Genomic DNA, 24,946 nt, shown 5'->3' with positions numbered 1-24,946 from the left:
GAAGATGGGTTCAATTCAACAGCTACTACAACTTGAGCCTTATTGCGTGACTAACTTGGCATACTCATAAATATCACATTCTTCTTGTCTTTATTTTCCTTTCTAAACTTTTTCAACCTCACATCACAAGAAGAAAAAGAGAAAATTGCATAGATATTTTGTTCGAATATCTCATGTCACTGTTCATATATATCATTGAATGTGATTGAAAGAAAAAAGACTGAAAAGTGCGTCTCTTTTTTTCTTTTGAGTTTGTTCGTTCGTTATACAGATTCACAAATATCTCTGTGCATGTTATATCAGTAAAACACCTCGTCTAATTTACAAACCTAACATGCAATCTGAGCTCCTGTTGTAATCTATTAAATTACTACTTCTATTTATACAATACTTGAAAGGGCCATTTGGATTCCACTCGTCTGAATTGCCCAAAAAAGCAACTTTGTGGGTCCAGCAAACTCTCAGAGACTTGAAAAAGTGCATTTATATCTTTCCTATCCCGTCCCTGTGAGCATCCAGTGGCCAATGACAGTATGATCGAGAGATGGACGATGGTGGCAGGCACAGATCAGGTCCGTTCCAGCCACTTGCTCCAATATGGCTGTGTAGGAAAATCTCTTCAACATTTACAATCATTACAGATATTTACAGGATATACCAAGTGCTTCATGGTAAAGCCAGACCCCAACTAGCAACAGCAGGAGCTAATAATGTACCCAACATTGGATCTCTCACTGCACTCAGTCAAAAGTCAAATTTCTCATGACATTACCCAACCCTCATCAAAGTCTATAAGCAGCTGTTGTAAGTGCACATTGCTTCGTCAGCATCAAACAGGAAGTGACCAATAGACCTATCAAACAAATAAACAAGAGGCAGGCTCAGAACAAAAACTTGCACAAACAATTGAAGAGTAGTGTAATAAGTCTTAAAGAGCATGGCGTACATATCCATACATAAATACATCTAAAATAAAGCTAATACCTACACGTTGAAAGGTCATTCCAGACACAGTTCCACAAGCTATTCAAACATTTACTCATTGATAAATGCTAACGAATCATGCAAAGGAATACTTGAGAGAAACCACAGCTTGACATCCAGATTTTCATCTTACCAGATGATACTTTGAAAAGGTTATTATTGCCAATTAGTGGATATGGATGGATCATGCTACCCTTCGAAACAACATTATATTGTCTTCCAACTGTGTTTGAACCATGATCAAAGTGCTGCGAAATGTAGATTTGAAGTTCCAGTATTGCACATATGCAGATTCAAATAAGGAACACACAGCAGTTTCTCAAAAGGCATCATGTAAAGGAAGAACGTGCAGATGGAGAAGATGAGAGCACTCTATCTACAGCCTTCAAATTGGATCCTTAAATTCGCTTGCACAGACTGCATCAGAAAACTACCAATCCTCCTAGTTACAAGGAGATCCAGGATGTATAAACAAGATTATCTAGGTAGCCTAGAAAAAGCATTAAACAAGAATAATAGAATATTTCTCACCTATATTTGCTTGCCAATTGCCACGTCTCTTGAAATGAGGAAGTCAAAGTTCCAACATGCATCAGGAGACTAAGCTCCAATATACCTCAGAGCTTCTTCAATGTATCACAGAATATCATGAAAAGAGCTCTCGTGTTGAAAAAAAGAATAATGTTCACCAGTTCAAATCCAAGGTGTCCAACCCTCATACATGTTGCAAAGATTATCTACACTCGTTGCTTGCTTGAGCAGATAATCCACTTGTTCTGCAACACTGATTTCCCTGAGGAGAAATATAAACCAACATGGTCATTCACATTTACTACAAGATACTCATCTAAAGTTTTCATGGGAAGGATATACCTGTTATCAGCTACATCTCGACCATCTAACTTCATCTCCACTCTCCTTAAAATTGATAGTGCATATGAATTTTTACCTAGGAGAACAAAACCATATATTTACTATATGAAATGTAACCATTCATGAAATGTTATTGAATAATCAAAAACTATATTGACAATTAAAGAGCCAGAGAATAAGAACAACCAATTACTAAGACTGTGTTAGCACACTGTCGGCTAGTCCTTCAGTATTTTGATATGGGAAAAAAGGGGACACATTTTATCATTAAGATAGCACCATTAAGTACCTAACAGCAGAAGTTTATCAACACTTCCTTTGGTTGTTCAAGTTTAAACAACAACAAGTCAACAACAACATACCCAATGGAATCCCACAAGTGAGATATGGGAGGGAAGAGTGTAGGCAGACCTTACCCCTATCTCATAATTTTAGAGACTGGATCCGATAGACCATCGGCTTAAGTAAAGCATCTCAAAGCAGTTTGAAAAAGAGAATACGGAAATGGAAGCAGTAACAACAACGAAAAGACGTAAATGGCTAATCAAGAAATTGCAATCAGCTGTTGGAACTAATATGAAATAAGTATATAAACCACTTCTCAAGGCTGGTACCTACTCGTTCAAATGTGTAAGCCTATATCATGATAGGACAATGGTGTTGATTGATTATGCCACAGAAGTGGTTTTTAAGTTGCATTATGTTCATTCAGTAAGAATTGGAAAGAAACAGTTGATAAATCCTCACCTCTGGTTGTTCGGTTGGCAGCCTCTACATTGATAAGTGAAGTTTCATGAGCAGCCTCCTCAACCCTGTCTTTGCTTGCCAAGGGTTCTTCATTTCCAAGAGAGAGTTTCATCTCAAACGTCTCCTGATCCAATCAATAACAGTATCAATAACGGGTAGAATTCAGACTGTCACATTGTGCAACTACAGAAACAAAACCTGTGTCTTTTCAGATTCCAGCTGTGGCAATCCTGGAAATGCACTTCCAACTGAGGAAAAATTATTAGAGTATTCTCTTCTTTCTGTGTCATCAGAACAATATGGAGTAATTGGATCAGTTAAGTCTGGGCCATTGGAACTATTTGCAAGACTAACTTGAGATGATGTAGCTGCAGATTCTGAACTGCTACTGGTCATGCTATCAGGAGCGGACATCCATCCCTTATCTTGCAAAGACAGTCCATTCACATCAAGAATATCCATGCTGCTTTCTCTGTCTGATTGGGAGAAGATCTCATTCTTGCCATCATAATGATTGGCAAGATCTGGCCTATAGGAGTTGAGATCCTCTGACCTTGCTTCCTGACTTTCTCCTAACCCCTCAAGAGCCTACATCAAATAACAATTTGATTAGAATCTTAGAAAGAGTACCGTGAAATGAGTGTTTATTCTCTTTACAACCTTATGCAGATTTCCTGCATGCAGACTTGCAGATTGGGCTAGCCTGGTCAACATTGAATAAAGTCCCTCGACAGAGATTGTGAGAGATTGAACCAAGGGCTTAAAAACTTCATAAGTTTTTTCAACTTTAACATGATAAGACTGGAATATAGCTTGTCCATGAACAGGAGATATTTCCATCGTTGCCTCTCTTTCCTTTGTCATAGCTTCAGTCATGGTAGCAACATCCTTGCATAATAAAGATTCAAGTGGAAGTAGGATGCCATTTGCCTGTCCATCAAGAAAATAAAATAAGTGGGTTTCTTAAATGAGAAGGTTCCTAGGGAAAAAAATCCACTCTAATGAGACCCTGAAATCATCTCTCTATCTAGTATCTATACCTGCCTAGACGCATCATTCCCCAATAAGAAAGTAATCCTTTAATGGAAATCAGTGTTAAACTACATTGCTACCTTCCCAATATGATGGAAATTATTTGGTCGGAAACTGTAGGAAAGACAGAGTAAATTAACAAGGAAAATGAACATGAATAGGAAAGGGAACAGATACAGGAAACATCATCCCTTTCTATTACTGTCACTTCACAATTTTATTTTACCTCACTTTTTTCTGTGACAGACCACAAAGTAAAAAATGACACCTAAACCTGTCAGAATATGCAGTATCAGAATTCAGAACTAGGGTCTGCTCGGAATAAGGACAAATTACAAACGAAACTGTCACTACACTCTGCTGGGAGCTTTTCTTGAACCCTGGTGGTGTCACATGGGCTATGCCTTCAGATATTAGGAGCCTACTGGATAGCTGGCTAGGACAAAAGACAGCAAAGATCCAGAAGCAACTTTTGGAGGACCCATCCCTTTGTGCATTTTCTGGACCATTTGGAGAGAAAGGAATAGTGCTTGTTTTAAGAATAAAAAGAACCACATTTCAAGAGTCAAAAAACTTTTATCAGCACGATCTGTTATTTTGGTGTAAGAGGTGTCTATTAGAGAGTATGGATCAGTATATGGAATTTTTGAATTTGCTAGGAAAAATGTAACTGGATGCGCTTGCAGGTGCTTGTCTGTTTTTGTAGTACTTATATGTACCTTATTGGTACTTCTATTAATAAACTTTACCTTATCAAGAAAATAAAATAAATCTGCCTCCTGCTCCCCCACCTCTCCACCCCCACCCATCTAAAGATGAAAGGAAGGAAGATAAACAAATGAGAGTAGAGGAAAATAAGAAAACGAAACCTTTGATAGATCTTCCATTAGAGACGAGTGCAAAGCAGTAGCCTCTTTTGCTATACTGTGAACATCATGCACACCTTCTGTTACCGCCAGAACCTTTAGGAAAGGACAAATTATTAACAACAAGAAAGACTAAAAGATAGCAGATTAGGTGATTTCATCTGGATTCTGCAGGTACAAAAACTCGCTAATCATATAAAATGACTCTTTATTTTCTTTTGAAAGCGAATAAAATGCCTCTTTTTCATGTATGCTTGCGCAAGATAAATTATTTATACATGTGATCAACAACACTCAAAACGGTCAACCTAGAGAAAGTTTGACCATCATTCACATCAAGAATGACATCCAGGACGCTGCTATAACAAAACGACAACATTATGGCAAGGTAAGAGAATCTAGGAATATTATTGTATGGCCAAACATACATTTAGAAGGAGAAATCCTGCAAAAGCCACGTTCATAGTTGTTAAAGGTGAGACAACTTGCTTAGTTTGGCCTTACTTGTATAAAGTTATTCTGTGATTTTTACAGATTTAATCTTCAAATTTTCTGGAATTACTCACTGAAACCTTCAAGATGCAACCCTTGGTCTATGGCATTTCTACTGATTCGTTTTCTTAGGTGTATTCAAATCTACTCTTGCTGCTTTATTAGGAGAATAAGCTATGCAGATGAAATTAAGTATGCATGTTCTGTTTCAAAAAGGTACGCATGTAGGTTAGGAGAAAAGGCTTAGCAGATGAAGTCAAATATTCAGGTGGCTGAACAAACCAATTTGGACACCATTTGATTGAAAGCACCGACATAAATGAATCTTCATAAGAACTTCAATTTAGTTGTGAGCATCCTACCTCTTCAAGCATCGAACCACATTCAGATGTCAAAGCAGTACGCCCCCTTGTAATGGCCCCAAATGCAGATAGTGACACACTTAATTCATAGGAACAATCCCTCATTGCAAGCAAGGTGCTTTGCAGATCCCCTTGGAGAAGAGAAAAGTCAATGGCATTAAGAAAATAGGGGAAAGACAACTCTAAAAACATCTTGCTCCAGTTAGTGATAAATTAAGAAAACACTAAAGAAAACCATGTTATAGATTACAGGCTGCGGACTAGTAATATGTGCATTCCCTGTTACAGATTAAAAGATGAATGAAATTGAGTGGTTTATTGAACATATGTACTGTGGAATTAATATATAAAATCATGCAACAACCATCTTATGGTAGGCCGAAACTCCATCTCTTGCTTTGAGCAGAGAAAAAATCAAAGTTTTCGTTTCACAGTGACCAATTGTAACTATAGTTCCACGAGCTTGGTCAAACTAATAAAAAGCCCCAGCAGCTCATGTAAGAAGTAGACCATCAAGTTAAAGAGCTTGATCTTAACACAATTAATCAGCTTAAGATTTTAGGTAGGCACATATTGAACTAGCTACATAAATAGTATCATAAAGTCATCTTACCTGATGCTGACTTAGCTTTAACAGAAGCAACACAGAGTTCGTTAGTTGCAGAGAATAAACCACTTGAAGCCGCCTCCATGTTGGTCTGTGCAAGTTTCCATTCTTGTTCAGTATCTGATGCATAAAAGACAAAAAGACGATTTTTGCCAATGAGAAGCATGCAACACCACTAGCAACAATGCACTCTTGTCATTTATAAAATAGAGAACATATAGATTTGAGCCTTCATTATTTTTAAAAATTCAATTACCCAGATTAAGGTCACGTTGAGACTTACGATTAAAGGAATGATAAGTAACGTCCAAGTTTGTCAGAGCATTTAAGTAAGCTTGCTGCCACCAGGTCCTGCCATCTGCAATGCTCCTAGATGGATAAAATTCTTCTGAAGTCTGGAAAAATCCATCTCTCGATAATTCAAATTTCAATATGGAGATGCAAAGTTTCATCACATCTGATGCCTTTTCTCGAACTTCACATATTAACTGTTGGCGCCTCATTAGATGATCATGGAATTCCTGAGGTATTCCTGGATTCCTTGCCAAAGCATTTCCAGCAGAAGTTGAACTTGCACCTCCACAAGCCCAGTTCATAGCTCTCTCAAGCTGCCCTTCTGCTGTGACAGAAGTTCTCTCACAAGCTTGCAGGCCCTCTAGAGCTCTAGCTATTTTTGCAATCGATGATTGAAAATTTTCAAGCAATTGAGGTCTGCTGATGTTTAGAAGAACTGGAAGGAGTCTAGCATCACTTGAAAGATATTTATGAGATATCAGCCTTCTCTTTTGCAGAATATTAGCATTTATATCATGCATCCATTCAATCTGAACAATTTCAAGGCTGGTCTTAAGAAGAGCCTCCTTTAACTCACTCACCTGCCTCTTCATGAGGGAAGCAGCTGATTTCGCTGCTCTGACAGTTTCATGTGCATTGCAGTACTCCTCAAGCATGATTTGCACATTTCTTACAGCTGCAAAGTTGTTATTTCCTTGATCACAAGTAAGATCTTCTGTTGACTCTGTCACTTGTTTCAAATATTCACTTTCTTTATCTAACCTTGTTATTAAAACAGGCGCAACTTTCTCTTTCAAGTACTGCTCAACATTTTCTTGAAGCTGAGATTCAAGTTTTTTCTTCACTATATTTACAAGTTGATCAAATCCCAAACTTTGATCAGCTTGTAAAGCTATATTTTGTGTGCAGGAATCAAGGAAAGAGTCCACTATATAAACCTTCCACACAAAGAAGGCATGATTGCTCCATATGCCAGGAAATTTCCAAATATATTCAGATAGCGGGCATCCTGAATTAAATAAATTTTTTAGGTGAGAAATCCTAGTTGAACCAGATTCAACAGGTGCCCCAAGCACCGACAATTCTCGATCAACTGCGTCCAACTCAGAGAAGGGCTGCATTAGTGCAGCCATAAGAGCTCTGCTTCTGAAAAGATGTAGTTCCTCATCATGTTCATGAGAGATCATAGATTGCAGATTCTGTTCCAAAGAAACCAGAGAACTTCTAATGGCAGTTTCTTTCTGTATAAGAGATGAAAACCGGACGTCCTTCTGGTTCCAACTTTGGTGGAGCTTGTCAAGTTGGGCTCTACATGCTTCTTCTTGAGAGGCTAATTCCTCAGCCTCTTCCCAAGATAAGTGGTCTCTACCCTTAACAGCAGCTTCTTCAAGAGCCAACTGCTGCTCAGTGATGTGACCAACCTTAACAAAGTAATTCTGCTCAAGCTCAGCTAAAGAAACTCTCTCTAATTCAACCTCAATAAGCTGCTCTAATGCTGTATCTATGGATCTCCTGATTTGCGAGAGTGATGCAAACACATCCATGATTTCCATATTGAACAAAATGACCGATCTGATGACCTCTGGTAGAACAACTTCAACCATTTGGCCAACCAAATTTTTACAGGAAAGCAGACTGGTTTTAAAAATTGAAGTCCAATTACTATCAAATAAAGATTCAGAAGTGTCAACAACCGTATCGATACTCCTATAATCCATGCTGACATATTGCTGAAGCTCATTCAGAAACTTTGCTACTAGCATGCATTTTTCTACTTGCTCCTCAAACTCAGAGAAAAAAGTTCCAAGGTCAGAGCACAATATCATGTCCGTGTGTCTTCTCCTAGTGAAATGACTCAAGTTATTGAGTATTTTATGTTTAACGTCATTATAAAGAGCACTGAAAGCTGCTTTCAAAACTGATAGAACTTTTTCCTTGGTCTCTTGAAAGTTTCTGTGCAAACCACTATCTTGTGAGCCTCTGTGAACTGAAGATCCAAACTGACCAGCATCCTCTTTCCTCTCAATACCAGCAGACTCCATGTAGTTCTTGAAAGCAGACAATAGACTATTTCTAGCTCTTAATTCAGTTTCAGGACCAATTGAGTTAATGAGCTCTGCACACTCTTCTTCCATTCTCTCTATTTCTGCTGCATACTGACCCACTTTTAGGCAAAGATCATCATATCTATTTTTAACAGAATCAATACCATCAGCATGCGCCTTTCCAATAAGTTCAGCAGCCTGTCTTCGGCTGAGCGATAGAATGTCAGAGGACAGCGTATTTATTGCAAGCTGAAGAACTTGAGCCCAACCATGGACTGGACTGGAGGTGTGGTAGTTGATTGGCAAGATCCGTTGCAAAGACAGAGAATATGTTTGGATTGTTGATATTGCTGAAGAAATTCCATGATCCAGCTCAGCTACTAAGTGAGAAACTTCTCTATCTATATCATTGCACTGAGCTTGGGTGGGTTCAGGGACAACTGTCAAAGGAACACCAGCTACTAGAACAGCAGATACAAGAGATAGAGATTCCTCTTTACCAGTCAGTTGTATGAAGGCTCTAATATCTGGGATTGAACTGCTTCTTAGAGCATCAAGGGTCCTTCCATGCTGTTCAATCCAAGTTGTTGCTTCTTGAGCTTTCTCCATTACCACAGCTTGAGCTTGTGCCAATTCTTGAGCCTGCATTTCAAGAGAAGCCCGGATACTCTCTAAAGTAGAAGTAGTGTCAGCAACAAGTGACTTCGCAGATGTCTCACGTAGAACAAGGCTAGATCTCTCTTGGTCAGCACGACGGTAAAGACCAGCGACAACTTCATATTGATTCATGATGTTTATAAATCTCTGCAAATCAGTACAAAAAGCATTAAACTAAGTTCATTTTAACTAGAAACTAAATTCCATCACTAGCAGAAGGAAGTTGACAACATACCTCAAGACCAGATTCAACAGCTGGTAAGGTAGACAGTAGAAGGTCATGATGCTCCTAGATAAAGAAAACAAAAGAAAAATCATTAATTGAAAATACTGATTCATGTAACACTCTGATTGCATCATCTTGCATGTATTTACGGTTTGCCTTACAGTTAAAATAATAATGAGAAGGCAAAAAGAGATCCCGCTGTTAAACATCAATCTATTATATTAAATGATCTACATTCTGGGTGTTCTGCACGTCTTATTAAGATATAAAACTTAGATTTAGTTTACCACTTGAATGACCAAGATATAGTGTAAAATGTGGAATTCTTATGTGATTTTTTTCTAACTAATATATACCACTAGACAGGGTGTCTAGCGACATTTTATTAATACAGATAAAAAATCCTCAATGGAAAAGTACAAGCAAGGGGAGTTAGACCTCACCTTACCAACCCTAATGAGGTAATATTAACAAGCGTGCAAAAAATAACACTCCCTCCATTTCAATTTGTTTGCCTGATTTTGACTTGACATGGAGTTTAAGAAACTAAAGAAGACTTTAGAAATCTTGTGATCTTTTTTTTTTTTTTTGAAATGGGTAACTTTTTTTGAAATCTTGTGGTCTTAAACTAAAGATATGTAGAATATACCAAAATTCCCTTCAATCTTGTGCTCTTAAATATGCCAAGTGGAAAGTAAGAATTAAAAAGTTGTGAGAAAAGGAAAGAGACATTTTTTTTAAACGGACTAAAAAGGAAAGTAAGACAAACAACTTTAAACGGAGGGAGTAATAATTTGGACCATTTATATGATTAAATTCCAATATTCCTAAACAACATTGAAGTAAAAGAGTACAAAGGGGTGAAGCTTTTTATTTTTTCCTTTGATAATATGTTTAGCTCATCGAATATTCATTCTGCGTTCATTTTTTTTTTTGGATTTGATCTTTTTACCTGGATTATGTATTGCTGTCTGCCCCAATATGGATTATTTTCACTATCCTTGTCCATTAAAAAATAGAACGCACATCGCTTACATTTTATTTTTTTTTGGAGAATGGTAAAGTTGTATTCATCAGCAATGAGGGTATGCTGGCAACCAAACAAAAAATTCCAAGGCAAAGTAGTAATGATTCCAAGGCACATCACTTACATTTATGTGTGGTTAATTGACTATTGTCCATATACTTATTTCATACAACACGAATTTTGAAAAAAATATAGATTGTTGTGTGGAAGAGGGAGTAAACCATTTAATCTAACTCTAACACTCAAATTAAAGTACCTGCAGTTCCTTGATTCAAAAATTTTAAATATGGAATCTTATGTAATAACTATCAATTTTTATCTTACCAATTAAAATAATATATCTAAACCTCCAGAACATGATAACTTATTTTGTGAAAATAAAAAATTCAGCTTTTTTTTTCTTTTTTCTCATGATGAATGATTCCTGAATATTACTCTTTAATTTATCTTCGTGGTTTTCATTTGGATTATGTATCGCTCTCCCAGATCTGGGTTGTTGTCATTATTCATCCATTAAAAAGAGACAGAAGAACAACCTTTATCACACTGTACAACTTTCTCTGCATTCTCTTAGTGTCATATCGAATACAATACCTTAAAGTATCTTGAAAGAAGAAAAACTAACTCAAGAAAAATAGCTGAAGAGTGAAGACAGCCTAGAGAACAATGGCTAAAAGAAGGGGCTGTGAACAGGAAAGACTTTTTCATCGAGTAGCAGCAGCAAATCCACTTTGTAGAGAGGATAGAAGTAGGGGAAGCAATATACTGGGAGAAAGAGGTTAAATGGGCAATAGTGGAGGGAGATAGTAGAGAAGGAACTATGGGAAGCGGTCCAGAGTTGTGCCTAAGATGAAGCATCGGGACTCGATAGATTTCACTATGGTTTTTTCCAACGCGTGGTGGTACAGGATAAAAAATGACGTGGTGGAGACAGCAAGAGTTATAGGATACTCTGGAACTAAAAAGAGCCTTGTTTATAGCATTTATTCCAAGGAAGGAAAGAGCAACTAACATCAAAGAGTAGATACCCATTAGTCTAATTGAAAGAACTTGCAAGATTATAACAAATGCGATTATTGCTGATAGAAAGTACCTGCAGGGGAATACGAATTTCTTGCATGCGAGAGGCAAACAGACTCAAACTGACAGCGAGATCCATCCCCTTCCTTTCCTCCCCAAAAATTGCTGCATCATCATGGAAGTCTCCACGTGTCCATTCCACTAGGGGATCCCACACAAAGACCTCAAGTAACATCAAGATTATGTCCTTGTTCTTCTTTAGAACACCAAGAACAGCTTCACAATTAGCTCTAAATGTACCCTCTACGCCAGTTAACCCTAGAGCTGCTTCAATTGTCTGGGTCAGGCGAAAAGGCACTATTTCTGGGATCTTTAACCTTTGCCCTTTATCAAAGCAGACATTGTAATCAATATGCACAATATCCCCAGAGCAAAAATCCATAAGAATATTATCCAAATGGCGATCCCCAAGGCCTAAAACGTGACCAATGATACTCATGGCTGCCACACTACCTGAATATCTGCAAGCAGATAAAAATCAATTATTATAGAAAAGCCACCAAGCCAAGATCCACCGACAGCCTTGCTATAAAATGGAAACTGCATTGACATGAAACACTACTCTCACAAGAAAAGAGGATTATTCTCAACCCCTTTCTTGAGTTGAAGACTAGGATGACAACCGTTGACAAATTTCCTTTGCAGAAAATCTTCAATAGAAAACTGTAAAACTCATATCGGATGCATTGCATTTACAGAAGACTATTGCAGGTAGATAGGGAGAAAAACATTACCTCTTTAGTTTCGAGCTGAAGGCCTTGAATCCCTCACTCGCACACCAAAGTTCCTGGTAAAGAAGTTGCTTAGGGGCTTCCTTCATGAGATCCAAAAGTACCTTTCGTTTAACTTCATGAGGCCAATCTCTTCTTGATATTACTCTTCTTATTCCTTTCTCCTTAAGTGCAGGTATGATCTTACCATAAAACATGTCCATTGGCCGAGGAACAGGTGGAGGAACTGTCTGTTTTGCATTAGCACCTAGCGCAGAAAGTTGTGCCAGCTGAACTCGACTCTGCCATGCCTTAAAGACACTGTAAATACTTACTACATTATCCACCCACTGGATGAGACCAGCTCGACCACTAATAGGTGTGACGGAGTAGAAGCGTACACAGACAGACTGACTCTGTACTGCAGATGATGAATGCAGAAAATTGTTAACTGCTTGTAGCAGCTGCATTATTCTGGCATCAAGCCGCAGATCTTCACGCCCTTTCAACAGATATGTGTACTTCACCCCATCAGAGCCTACTATAACAATCTTTTTAGGTTTTGTCTTGGTAGATAGTATTGCCACCTGTTCACAGAAAGAAGCAATTGTGACAATTCCACTGGAAGAAGTATTAAGTCCCCCTTCTGATTCAGAAACCGTAATTTGTTTCTCAAGACCAGGCATCGGAGCATCAGATGATGAAAGAAGAGCCAGTTGTGGTGCAACTTCTCCTAGTGATACTGAGGATTTCCTTTGATAAGATGCCAAGGATGCAGCCACATTATCAAATGGTCGCCAAACATCCCCAAGAGCCACAGCAGATGCAGGAGGGTTCTTGAAAGTTATGATAGCAGATTTTATTTGTTCCTTGTACACCTCATGGAACCAAATTTCATGAGGAGTTTCAGGTTTACGAGAAGTAGAAGCAAAACGACGCTCTAAGACAACAACAATAGGAGCCATCATGGCTGAGTACTTAGCAGCATTTATCTTGTTCTTCTCTCCATGGCTAAGAGTTGGGTTTTCTGCAATTCGTGCAGCCTCCTCTTTCAGCAAAGTTATGCGCCTCATTACATCTGGTAAATTATATATCAATGTAGAAAACAAGAAGAGGTAAGACAATTGCACTAAATTTACTGCTCCCCTTCCCAATTGAATGCTCATTGACTTGGAACAAGTACTGTGGTACATCTAAGTATTGATTGTTTATTTCATAATGAAGAAGTTTGGATAATACTACTTTTTGATTTACCATGAACTAAAACAAAACGTTGAGGAAGTTAACCATCACAATTTTTCAACTTGTACACAATATATGTAACTTAAAGTATGATTCTTGAATTATCATTCTCTTTCTCCAAGATAGTTTAATAACTTCTTAATATTGTAAAACCAAATATTCACCCTCAGCGTTCTCTTATGCTTCTCGTATGAGGTGAGAGCTTTGACTTCTATTTAACCTTTACGAACTTCAAAGATATGAGCACCCATCCCTTCAATTTTGATATTCAGAAAAAGGTAAACCTCACTTAATGGGGAACCCCAGAACCAAAAACAGCTCATGGCTAAATAAAAGAGCAACAGTTACCTGCATGAAGATCTTGAAGTGTGCTGAGCCATAATTCCTCCCAGAGGACTGTTACATTTTCAAGCTCTGTTATCATCAACTGGACATCCTGTACTAACTTAGGATACAGCTCATTCTGCAAATCATATAAAGATCTAATTATTTTTTCGTTTTCAAAACATATTTAAGTCGATATAACCAAATCTGGAATGATTGTATCTGCATAAACCTAACAAACTAATGCATCATAGGAGAGAAGAAGAAGAAAGTATCATTTTAGGTCTAAGTGAGATTGTGGGATAAACTATTTCAAAAAATGTGTCTGAGATTGCAAATCGGAGATTAAAGTAGGAGACCAACAGAAAAAAAAAAAAAGGTGCAAAAAAAGGCACTCTGCAGCTAGCACAGTATTTATTTACTCATCCTTTGGGGGGGATGTCATTTCGCAGAAAGTTGTACTGGTCACCTAGCTTTAGTTCAGGTATAAAGCTGATCCACTACCTTTGGGCAATAAGACAGAATAAACCACTATAAGTGGACTCGAACATGCATCAATTTATCCTTTTAGCATACAAGTAGAAAGGACTTTCTCTCATAACCTACTGATAAATTTTTTTTGGAAGTTGGGAAGAATAATTCCAGAAAGATATCATAGTTCAATGAGATACTTTAACAGGTTAAGAGTTTCTCTACCAGAAGAAGTGACAGAAACTGTCAGGATTGCACAAAAGGTAAAATGAGTTCAAATACTTCCATTTGGAATCCAAATGACAACAAAGACTAGATCGATGTAATGCTGGAAAATCCCTTGGAACATTTTCTAGTTAGCTACAGAAGTCTCACTACAAGAAAGCAGACAGAAATCCCAGATGCAGAACCACGATTAACTACAGGAAACTATACTCAATTTAAAAAGCTATGATGCCGTCTGACAATACTTGAATTGAAAACACAATTGCATGAAAAAATTCTCTCATCATAAAGACAATTAATAAGATACAATGGTAGAGAAGGATTTTACCAAACAAGCCAGTATTTTCTGAAGCTCCTCAGAAGGTTCTCTTTCATAAGAATTTGCATCAACTAGAGTTGGATAGACAACAGACCTAGGAGATAGCTTAGCCAGCTTTACTAGTAAGGTCTCCAATTGTTTTCTAACTGCTTGTTCAGGGTGGGAACTTAGACGAGCAAACAGCTGAGGTGTTATCTCCTACAAAAGGAAGAGATCATTAAATTATGACAAAGCAGTCAAAACCAAACCATAAGTAGAAAGTGAACCTACCTGCCATGGTAGCAAGGGAACTGCCGAAAGTGCAGGTTCAAGTGTGTCTTTCAGCTCAATCCCATAGTTGAGAAGAATATGTAACACATAAAGTGTGGATCTAAGTGTATAGTTGACAGACTTATATTTTGACTCCTCACTACAGCTGGTTAATTGGCCATCTAAAGATCTGGAAGATGCATATGAAAGAAAATTCACAAAAGCTTGGGCCGCATGGCCAAAGAGAGAGACCCTTCTACACCGCAAAGACCACCAGATATTAGCCAAATCAGTAATTAAGGATTTGACACTTGTTTCTTCTAGAACAACATTTGCTTTAAATAAGCATTGCTGCAACTTAGAAGTCAAAGTATTGGGGAAGAATTCACCATTATAATCTTCTACTCCAGGGGCTCCAGCTTCAGCTTCGATAGTATCTACTACCTCCTGCAACAGAGAGCAAGCAGTGCCATCACTTTGCATGCTTTCAGAATTTCCAGAGCAGAAAACATCAGATTCTCCATCTTCATTCAATACTTCGCCACAATATCTGCTCGCAAGAAGCTTTGAGATAATATCTTTCACTTTCAAAACTTCTTCCTCAGTTAACTTATATCTTGTTGGTTGGATTTCAGAATCAAGAACAGCAGAAAATGAGCATGAAAAAAGGGTAGCTTCACAAGGGGCACGCAACGATGATCTAGCTTGATTATAACACCAAGAAGCATATGAAATCCAAGATTTTCCTAAAGTGGGACAGAGTTGGGACGACAACTTTGTTGCAGTGCCCACAAGTTCCTCAATAATAGCGTTCACATTCTCCTTAGAAGTCAGATTATCAAGAATGACGCTAGATTCCTCTCTGCCGGATGAGGTGTTGAAATCACATCTTATTTTGAGGACTATGTCTTTCATCCATGAATTTGAATAATCTTCTTGCAACCAATTAGATAGTTTCAGGCATGCCTTTGCCTTTAGAACTTTATCAGTGGTGTCAGATGCTACAAATGAAGATGAGATCATCGAAGGTCGGATAAATGACCAAAGACTGGTTAAAGAATCTTCAAATTTGTCTTCAGCATGCATCAACAGAACTCGCTCATACTCCAAGCCAAGAGTTATATGATCACGCATACCTCCATCAGGGAAACTAGAAAGATGATCTTTGAGATAATTGTCAAGATGATTTGCCAAACGGAAGTTCTTTTGCTTACGAGCTAGGCTCATCAAATTCCTGCAAAGTTTGAGTGTCATGGATGATGCGGGGTAAGCCCTTTGATATATTCGTAGGACCTTCAACCATATAATGCAATCTTGACGATCTTTGATAATGGGAGACTTCATCACTTGCATATGAGAACTTAATAGTGATGGAAAATGCTTGTCTTGGCTTACATTGAGATTGGAACACTCTTCAAATGCAGAGATGCAGTATAACTGGTTGACATGTGATGCTGCCTCTACAAGTCCATCCAAAGGCAAGACAGACAATGGTTCCATCAGCATTCCCTTGGCCTTCTGCAATTCCTCTGGCACCTTCTCCACTCTTCCCTCAACTTGATGAAGCATAGCTTGCAACAACATTTGTTCACTCCTTTGCAAGGCCAACTTGGGATCCAGAGTGAGTTTGCTGCTACTTTTAGGGGTCAAATCCAGACAAGCCCAAGCTGCTTGAAATTCACCCTCATCAAAACGTGCCAACGCTTGAACGGAATTTACTTCATTGCCAGCAATTGTTAGAGCACCAGAATAACTTTTTCCAGCATGCTTAGCACGAAGTGTTTGCAGTTCCAACAGCCAGGATTCCAAGGACTTCCAATCAGAAACTGCTGAGTAACTCTCAATAATACGTGCAATCGAAAACTGTACACCATCAGAACCCATAAAAGTGAGTGAATCCTCAGTCTGTAACAGATGAATAAAGTGAGCCGCAGCTTTTTCATGCTGACCTTCAGCTTGATATACAAGCCCAGTAATCCATGAAAAATGTCCAATTATTCCACTATCATCTAAACTTTGGTTTTCATCAGTAAACAAAGGAGAGAATACTACTGTTGCCCAATTTTGTATTCCAATTAATGCCTCTGGCTCATGTGTTTTACAAAAAGCCAAACATATGTGCCGTAAAACCCTCAAGATATCTGCAGCATACCTGGCTCTGACATTGTGGATATTTTCAGTCACTTGCACTCTAGACTTGTCTTTTATAGCTGAAACCACAAGGCTCCTCAGCTCCTGCAAGCGCAATGCGCAATAATATATTGTAGCATCATGACATTGGAGCGCCAATCCTGCATTCATCATAGGCTCACTTATCCGAGAAAACCACTCCTCACAAACCTTCCTATTTGCCCGAAAGAACAAGGAACTTTGCCGAGAAGCACTGGGTAAAACAGTTGACCCTTCATATGCATTGTACACATTTTTCTTAAGAGCCTCAACAAAATCAAGCAACAATCTCATAGGTAACAAGTGAGCATAAGAAGAACCAATAATATTTAAGTTTCCATCACTTTGATCAGCATCAAGCTGCAGGACATGAGCAACATCAAGAAGCATGCGCTCCAATGCTGCAAAAGTTTGAGTTGGACCACCAAGGTTTGTCCGAAGGCGAGTGGTAATACAATATCTGGCAGCTTCATGTATTGCCCACCATGCACCAGCAAGGGTGTTAACAGAGCAAATTCTCTCAAGAATATCTTCGTCAACTTTGATATCCCACAACAGCCCATTTGAGCTAGAATTAGAAGTTTCCTCAGGCTGAATCAAAGCAACATTTTTGGTGCGCCCACAGCCACAAATGAGCCTCTGGATCCATGAAGAAAGAGGTGCTTTCCATCTCTGTGCAATGTAACTAAGTATGGTAACAAGTTGCTGTGAATGAAGTTGCTGAGGCAGTTGCTTAAGTGCAAAAAGTTGCTTCCAATGCAAGTTCGATCTATTGTTAAATCTAAGAACACCCGGCCAGCATGCAGTAGCCACTCCATTGTCACGGACACCACATGCATACACTGTAATAGGTAGCACATTTGAGAGCAACCTGACAAATGCATTCCGTATATCTTCATCTGGATCACCAAGTTTTTCAAGAACTGCCTGAGTAGTAATTATAAAGTGTGTAGGATGAATAAGCTTTGCTTGTAGAAGCTTCTGAAGGACTAATGCCACAAGAGATCTCAATTTTGGTTCTCTGTCTGACGCAACATCCAGAACTGAGAACAGCAAATCCTGGATAACGTCTGCATATCCAAGTACTTCATATGGAAAATATAATGCCTCCTCATTCTCATATATGTCAACAACTTTTCCACAGAATTCATGTATCCACTGTAGTGCTACTATTTTAACTGCCAGAGGAGAAGCGACATGAAGAGCTCTTATAAGAAGGATAGCATACAGTTTCAGATGCTGTAAGACTAGCCCAGGAAGCTCAGTCCTCCCACTCTCAACCTTTTCGAGTTTCTCAGGTGTTGGTTGCTGCGAAATTGTGGCACTAACTTGTTTGCTTAGAGAGCATTTGCTTAAGAATTCAAGTGCAGCTAGTCTTTCTAACATCTTGAGAACTATGACTTGCAATTCTACATGCCCAAGGACAGGTGACTCAAAAGGGTTGAATTTGCCAATAATGCTTGATATTAACTTTCCGGACCTGTTAAGATACATAGTGTCGATTTCTGTTTGGCCAATCATGCTAGCTCCACTGCCTAAAGAAACACAACTAAGTAAGACCGCCAAATCAAACTTAATCAATGCAAATAGCTCAGATCTCGAGTAAGATTTAAGAATTTTGACATCATATCCCGGATTCTGCAGGTCTGATTTTTGTCCGAGCATACACCTCAACAAATCCAGCTCCTCAAGAAGTACAATCACTGATTTTTCAACAACCTCAAAGTTCCCATGTTGAAGCAAAAATATGTAAGTAGCTGCTGAACTTCCGGGTACTAAGTGGTTGGGATGCAAACGCAGCTGAGATATAGGCGCATCAAATTGTAATATCTTGTGCACAGATGATGGGGAAAGGCCAAGCTTTTGCAGAGACAGCAATTGCAAATTGGTTTTAAGAACTCCATGAACCTGAAAGGAATCAAGCCTCTTCATCCTCATAGACTGGTCTTTACATTCCATAACCAAGCTCTGAAACAAGATATCAACTGCAATAGGGTAATATGTTGCAAACCGTTCACTCAAAATTTCAGCAAGCAAAGTCAAGCATCTCCAAGAATCATCAATCCATTTTGACCACCCAAACTTTTTTCCTATCATAGACATGCATCCTAATAGAATAGGAACCATTTTACAAAGAGGTTCACTTATCTGCTCAAGCATATTCATCTCTAGCAAACCCGATGCTGTGGACTGTAACACTGTAGAAAAACAAGACAATAATGCAAGTAATCTTTGGAACTGCTGGGAGCTACCAGGACTTGCATCCTGAAGCAGCACGTCCATATCACCTAGAAACTTTGAGAGCAATCCCAATGGGAACTGCATATTGTTCACCCAATATTTCTGAAACTGCAGGAAACTGTCCATAATAACGCGCCTATCAGACTCTGCAAGGTCCGGTACCATCGCCCACCCAAGGAGGAGATCGACAACATCAACAAAATGGGGCTGAAAGCATCTAAAAAACTTCAAGGAGATTAGTGTTAAAACAGCGAGAAGTCTGCGCAATAAGCTCAAGGAGGTTCTTTCATCCTCAAGAAGCTCTTGGCAAGCCTTGAGAATTGGCAATGCAAATCTCTCAACTGCAGAAACATCCCCAATATTAAGAAATTCACGCAAGCCCTCCAATGCAAGATCAGTTGTCCCATCTACTACAGTGCTAAGCAATGGCAATGCCCAACCAATGAACCGATCAACCAAACTGACAAGAATGACATGGTTCTGCCTTCCATTTGGAGCTATCGAGATTAAACATAGTACAGAACACAAAGCACCATAAGCAGTGGCTGCTGCCTGGCACACTGAATATGACCTGAGCAGCAGTTTTTACGCCAAACAAAAATCTTCATCAGATGACTTCATAATTTATAGTACAAATTATTAAAAGAATTGATGTGGAAACACATTAAGTTAAGTAGACTGTCAATTTGATGGTGTGTGATCAAAACACCTGTATGGCAGCTTCTGTCACAAATGATTGTGTAATATGATTCCTCACAAGCAAATAACAGAATTGTGCTAATAGCACCAAGACCCAGGAATCCGATGTAAATCCAAAAAGAAAAATAACTACAATATATAAAATTTCTTTCGACACTTATCCGAAGATACAGAGAAAGGTGATTTATTTTTTTATTTTTTTATGACAAGGGAAACCAGCAGCCGCCACCCTTTGGGTGCGCATTGGGTAAAATCCCCGCTCCTATGCAATAGCTAACAAACCACACAAGAGAGGTAACCCGCACTAGGCAAGCCCGGTGCGACGAGCTCGACCCAAAAGGCAAGTCCCTTGCTTTTGCGAGCAATGGGTATCGAACTTGAGACCTCCAACATGGAAGTCCCAAGCCCAACTCCAATTATGTGATCTTGATCACGTTGCCTGTCTCAAGCCCCAATAAAGGAGCGGGGTATGTTTAAATCTAAACACTTCCGAGTTTGGACAGAAATTCCATCATGCTTCTTACTTCCCCAGTCATTACCTTCCGAACTTGACGTTCTATGTATCTGCTTCCCTACGTTAATTCACAGTAGCTACAGGGCCATTCATAAAACTAAATATTCCTTGATGCCTTTTTCAATTCAATAACTTATTTCATAAAAAAAAACTAAATATATCTAGAAACTCCTCCTTCAGTGTTGTGTTGCGCACCTGTTTGTCCAGACAGAGTAGTGTGGTCTCCCCATCACCTATTTTAATTTGAATGTTGCTGCTAAATGTTTGCCATAGTTTTACTAAAAACTTATGTGTTTCGTAGGAAACACCCCATGAGGAGCTGGTGTCGTCCTGGTGCACCAAAAACTGTTTCCACCATGTTTTACCTTCACAACCTTCACTTCAGTGCTATATCTCCTTAATCATTTCATGAGTAGGCTTTGCCATGCATTGTCAGATTCCTTAATCCCAACCTCCTTTATCCTTGGGTAAATATAAACCTTTCCATTTCGCCAAATGAAACTTATGATGAGTATTGTTGTCTTCCTACACCTATGTTCTAATCTCAAATTAGGGTCAGTTGTGTAAATCCTCAATATTGCTCCGGCTTTGTTGAACCAGTTTTATCCCAATACTTAACAATTTATGTTTTGAGGGAAATTAGAGGTTCTCAAACACCAGAGGTTCTTTACATATTCTTTTTTTTTTTTTTTTGATTTGCACCGGGTGTCCGAGTCTCTTTGAGCCCCGACTAATCCCGGGGGTGCACAGGCCCTCGGCAAGGAGTTTCCCGCAAGTGCACCACGGTTAATTCAGGTTTTACCCAGTCCGATGGCCCTCAGAAATTGTTTGCACCCAGTGAGTTTCGAACTTGAGACCTTGAAAGGGAGCAAACCCCAAGGCTCAAGTCAATTGCCAGCAGGCCAACCCCTGAGGGTTGGTTCTTTACATATTCTATTAGCACACAAATCTTTAAATAAACTAAAAGACTTTTAGCAAAGTGTATTAACACAACAAGCTTAATCTGTATGTCACCTCTATAGGTCTTTTCCATTGTGTACTGGATTTCAAGAGATTGCAAGCTCTTTATAACAATTTCCTTCATGCGACTTTAGGTTTATTTACCTTAAACATAACAATGAGACTCTAGCTTCCCAGTGGAAGGGTTTGTTCTATGTCCTAACTATAGAAATAGATGACCACATTTGGACAAAATATGATATACCAATTACATCAAGGCAAATGGGTTAAAATGTTCAACTACTTGCTATATCTACCAATTTTTAGTTTGTTAGCATGGTCATGAGTACTTTATATTAACTCTTCAAATAGTGTCAGACCTTACTAAATATGAACACACTCATGTAAGATCTATGCCCGTAATGCATACTCAGCCTAATCCATGTAACACAGGTTTTCACAAAAAAAAATTAAAAAAATCTACGTGGTCATACACAACAATCCTTATTATTATTGACTGTAGTAATTAGTTCTTTTCTAACATGATGCAAAAGACAGTTGAAAATCAAGAACCATAAAAATCATACCAAGAAAATGTATGCGGAGTATCTTTAACAACTTATCCGGGACAAGTCCTTCCTCCACTACTCTATAGATCATTCAGGTAGCAATAATGATGACAAAGAGCAAAACGGTGACTATAAAATTTCCATTACCAGATTGTAAAGCCCATTCAAGAATAACCAGCCCCTCAATCACAAAACTAGCATTAATCAATGACCCAATTTTATTAGGGGACATTGGTCGAAAACATGGCGTGCATATATAAGAACAAGTGAGAGAAAAAGACATACTTGTCGGAGAGTAGCTGAGAGAAGCCCTGGGCAAGAAAAGAAGCGGAGTGAGTTATGAGGAGAGAGTTTGGAGGGTAAAGAATGGCGCGTTGTAGAGAAGTTATAGCGGCAACACGAGAAGACTCGTCATCTTCAGTAACAGAAGTTGAAGTGGATTTGGAAGGATCGTCTTTGGGTAAAGCGACGGTGAGAAGTGCCGCTAATTGCTGCTGCTGGTGATGAAGTCCTTGCATTATCCCTTATTCTGATGATGAATTCTTCATTGTCTTCTTCAGTTACATGTGAGAGCACTTCTTGAAATTCCGTTTATCGCCGTTCACCGGCGACCGACCTTTCAATTTCAACAAACGTCGTAATAAAAAAAATAAAAAATGCACCACTAAAGGTTTTTTCTTATTCATATTACGCCCCCACAACTTTCCTTTTATACATTTGGTAGTAAATTTTTTGGAGTAGATTAAAAATGGTTCTTCCAATGTGACTTTGTATTTTTTTTATTTTGGCAAAATACATTAATAGCCCTTCAAATTTGCTAATAAATTTTATTTAAATATTTAAACTATGATTTGTTTATATTAGATATTTCGACTTAAGAGGTTAGGTTTATATTCTCTAACATTCATTATGTAAATAAGTTAAATCATTTAAAATATGTCATATCATTTCGTTATGTGTGTTAACTACAACAAGTAGTAAAACTTTATATTGTTCCAATTGATGTGAATAGATTAACCTATCTACTTAATAGATACTGAGAATACATGCATAAACTTTTTCAAAATATGAATTAGGAGCATCTAATAGAAGTAACTTTATCATAGTTCAAATGTCTAAATCAAATTTACTGATAAATTTAAAGTTTGTTGATATATTCAACTTCTTAATTTTCATAATATATGCTAACTATATTAGATCCTATAAAAGTGTGTGTTCATCAGTTCCACTTCTATAAATGTAACCAAGAAATGTGTAAAAACAAATTGTAAATGGAAAGATTTATTAAAATTCAAATCCTTAATCCTTAAAAAGCATTTCTATGGATAAAATGAAACACAAATCTCATCGGAATACAGGTAATTTTACTGATAACTCAGAAGTCTATAGATTTGCTCCGACCTTTGACCTCATTGTAACCATGATGTATCATCAAAGTAATTCAAAACCCATACATGTTTATAAATCCTATTGACCACATTATATTTCCATTTATTTAGACTTCGATAGAAGAACAACTTAGTAGCATTGCCTAACTTAATAATTTGAAGATAAACAAAAAATCTTCAGTTCGAATATAACCCTAATGCATCATATTGACATCCCATAAATGACATCACGAAAGAATCCTAAACTTGCTTCATAGACAAGATAATGAGTGCATGAGCACCTCTTTTCTCCGGAGAAATCGATCGTGAAATTCTTGCTCTTGGTAATCAACCAGCCCATAAGGTGCAGAACAATGAACAAAATGGAAAGAGGAGAGAATTCAGGTGTTCTTTAGAAGGGATTGCTTACACCTTGTTTGGATGGTTATTACCCGTTCTGATGTTTTGCTTCAAACGAATGATTGTTATGTTTAGCTTCATTTGTAACAACGACAAATAGAAGTGGTGGATAAATACTACATACTGATCTGTTTGTTTCTTCTGTTTAATACAAAAATTATACAGACTTCAAGTTATTGAATGGTAGGTACCAAGTACTTGATCAGAGCTGGGACTTAGCCACAGGCCCAACCATTTGGTTGTAGATTGTTGAAGTGACCATATCTGGAAACTGTTCCTCTGTTAAATTGTCCAGAAAACAGCTCTTCTATAATTACTCAACCTTCCAAGCATCATAACTAAAAACAGCTACAATTTCAACTTCAGCATGAACAGAGAAAGAAGACCATTAACCCTGTAATCTCACAAGTGTAGTCTAAAGAGTAGGATGTAGACAAACCTTACTCGAGACATGTTCAAGAAAAACATAAGATGATTCCTAATAACATATAGTTTTAAGAAGCAAAACATTCCGAGATTCGACATGTACACAAGAACAAGAGCAACAATTTAGTAAAACAATTACCAGCTTCATAATAATAATGTCAAAGTTTTTAACATAACTGTTTACTCTGCACAAACAAACAATCAAAGAACAGAAATAATTTATTGCAATGCCAATAGTATTCATAATCCAAAGAGGAGACACACTTCAAATAAAACCATAAATTCCTTTCTTTTCCAATAGAGCAAAATTTCAGGCAGTTAATGCCAGTTTAAATCACTAGGTATTACAATATGATACCAAATTCTTAAAAACAAAAAAAAAACACTCAGCGTGAACCTCAAGCGACAGCAACTGGCTGTTGTTTCGAGGGCTCGACGTGTTTCTTGGAATCTCCGAGGAAATCTTCGAGATTATATATAACGGTGATATAAAGGGAACAACTAGGGCATCGAGCGATCTCTTCCCCTATTTTCAGTTCTTCCTTTGTGATTTGGAACAAGTCACCGCACGGACAAGGATATGTGTAAGATTGGAGTTCATCGTTCCATTCCATGTCCTCAATCTCCACGTCGTCGTAAGACATCCTCGGTGGTTTGTTTATTTCTTCCTTCTCTTTAGAGATTAGGGTTTTTTGCTCGGGAATTTGGTCGAGGTTGTAAAGTCCGGTCGTCGAAGTTGATTGGGTTTTAAGGAAAAGCTAAATTGCACC

The 24,946-nt window shown here is 38.1% G+C and overlaps 2 protein-coding genes across 5 annotated transcripts; both read right to left on the bottom strand.

Annotated features, from left to right (window-relative positions):
• Positions 1–156: 156 nt before the first annotated feature.
• Positions 157–22,656, bottom strand: LOC102596311 (serine/threonine-protein kinase SMG1-like). Of its 4 annotated transcripts, none has more exons than XM_006346444.2 (18): positions 22,249–22,656; positions 14,854–19,813; positions 14,593–14,781; positions 13,593–13,707; positions 12,027–13,080; positions 11,306–11,753; positions 9,195–9,248; positions 6,247–9,106; positions 5,970–6,083; positions 5,357–5,487; positions 4,506–4,598; positions 3,265–3,534; positions 2,803–3,192; positions 2,605–2,728; positions 1,858–1,933; positions 1,516–1,777; positions 1,118–1,426; positions 157–853 (listed from the first exon to the last, which is right to left on the bottom strand). In XM_006346444.2, the coding sequence occupies exons 1-16, from the start codon at positions 22,479–22,481 to the stop codon at positions 1,678–1,680; spliced, it is 11,211 nt and encodes a 3,736-aa protein (XP_006346506.1). In that variant the 5' UTR covers positions 22,482–22,656; the 3' UTR covers positions 157–853; positions 1,118–1,426; positions 1,516–1,677. The 4 variants fall into 4 exon arrangements, with proteins under 4 accessions (XP_006346506.1, XP_006346507.1, XP_006346508.1 ...); XM_006346445.2 differs by having other exon boundaries at positions 1,118–1,414; XM_006346446.2 differs by having other exon boundaries at positions 1,118–1,401.
• Positions 22,657–24,377: 1,721 nt separating this feature from the next.
• Positions 24,378–24,915, bottom strand: LOC102595984 (diphthamide biosynthesis protein 3). Its single transcript, XM_006346443.2, has one exon. The coding sequence runs from the start codon at positions 24,818–24,820 to the stop codon at positions 24,575–24,577; it is 246 nt and encodes an 81-aa protein (XP_006346505.1). The 5' UTR covers positions 24,821–24,915; the 3' UTR covers positions 24,378–24,574.
• Between the last annotated feature and the right edge of the window lie 31 nt (positions 24,916–24,946).

Source organism: Solanum tuberosum, unplaced genomic scaffold, assembly GCF_000226075.1.
Source record: "Solanum tuberosum cultivar DM 1-3 516 R44 unplaced genomic scaffold, SolTub_3.0 scf00073, whole genome shotgun sequence".
Classification (NCBI taxonomy): Eukaryota; Viridiplantae; Streptophyta; class Magnoliopsida; order Solanales; family Solanaceae; genus Solanum; species Solanum tuberosum.
This window is presented reverse-complemented; position numbering and strand designations above follow the sequence as displayed.

Coding starts and splice junctions, on each gene's coding strand:
- LOC102596311 (XM_006346444.2), bottom strand. CDS start 22,481: ATGCAAGGACTTCATCACCAGCAGCAGCAATTAGCGGCACTTCTCACC. Junction 19,814..22,248: donor TCTCAGCTACTCTCCGACAA/GTATGTCTTTTT, acceptor ACTGCTGCTCAG/GTCATATTCAGTGTGCCAGG. Junction 1,934..2,604: donor TGCCAACCGAACAACCAGAG/GTGAGGATTTAT, acceptor TTGTTCTCCTAG/GTAAAAATTCATATGCACTA.
- LOC102595984 (XM_006346443.2), bottom strand. CDS start 24,820: ATGTCTTACGACGACGTGGAGATTGAGGACATGGAATGGAACGATGAA.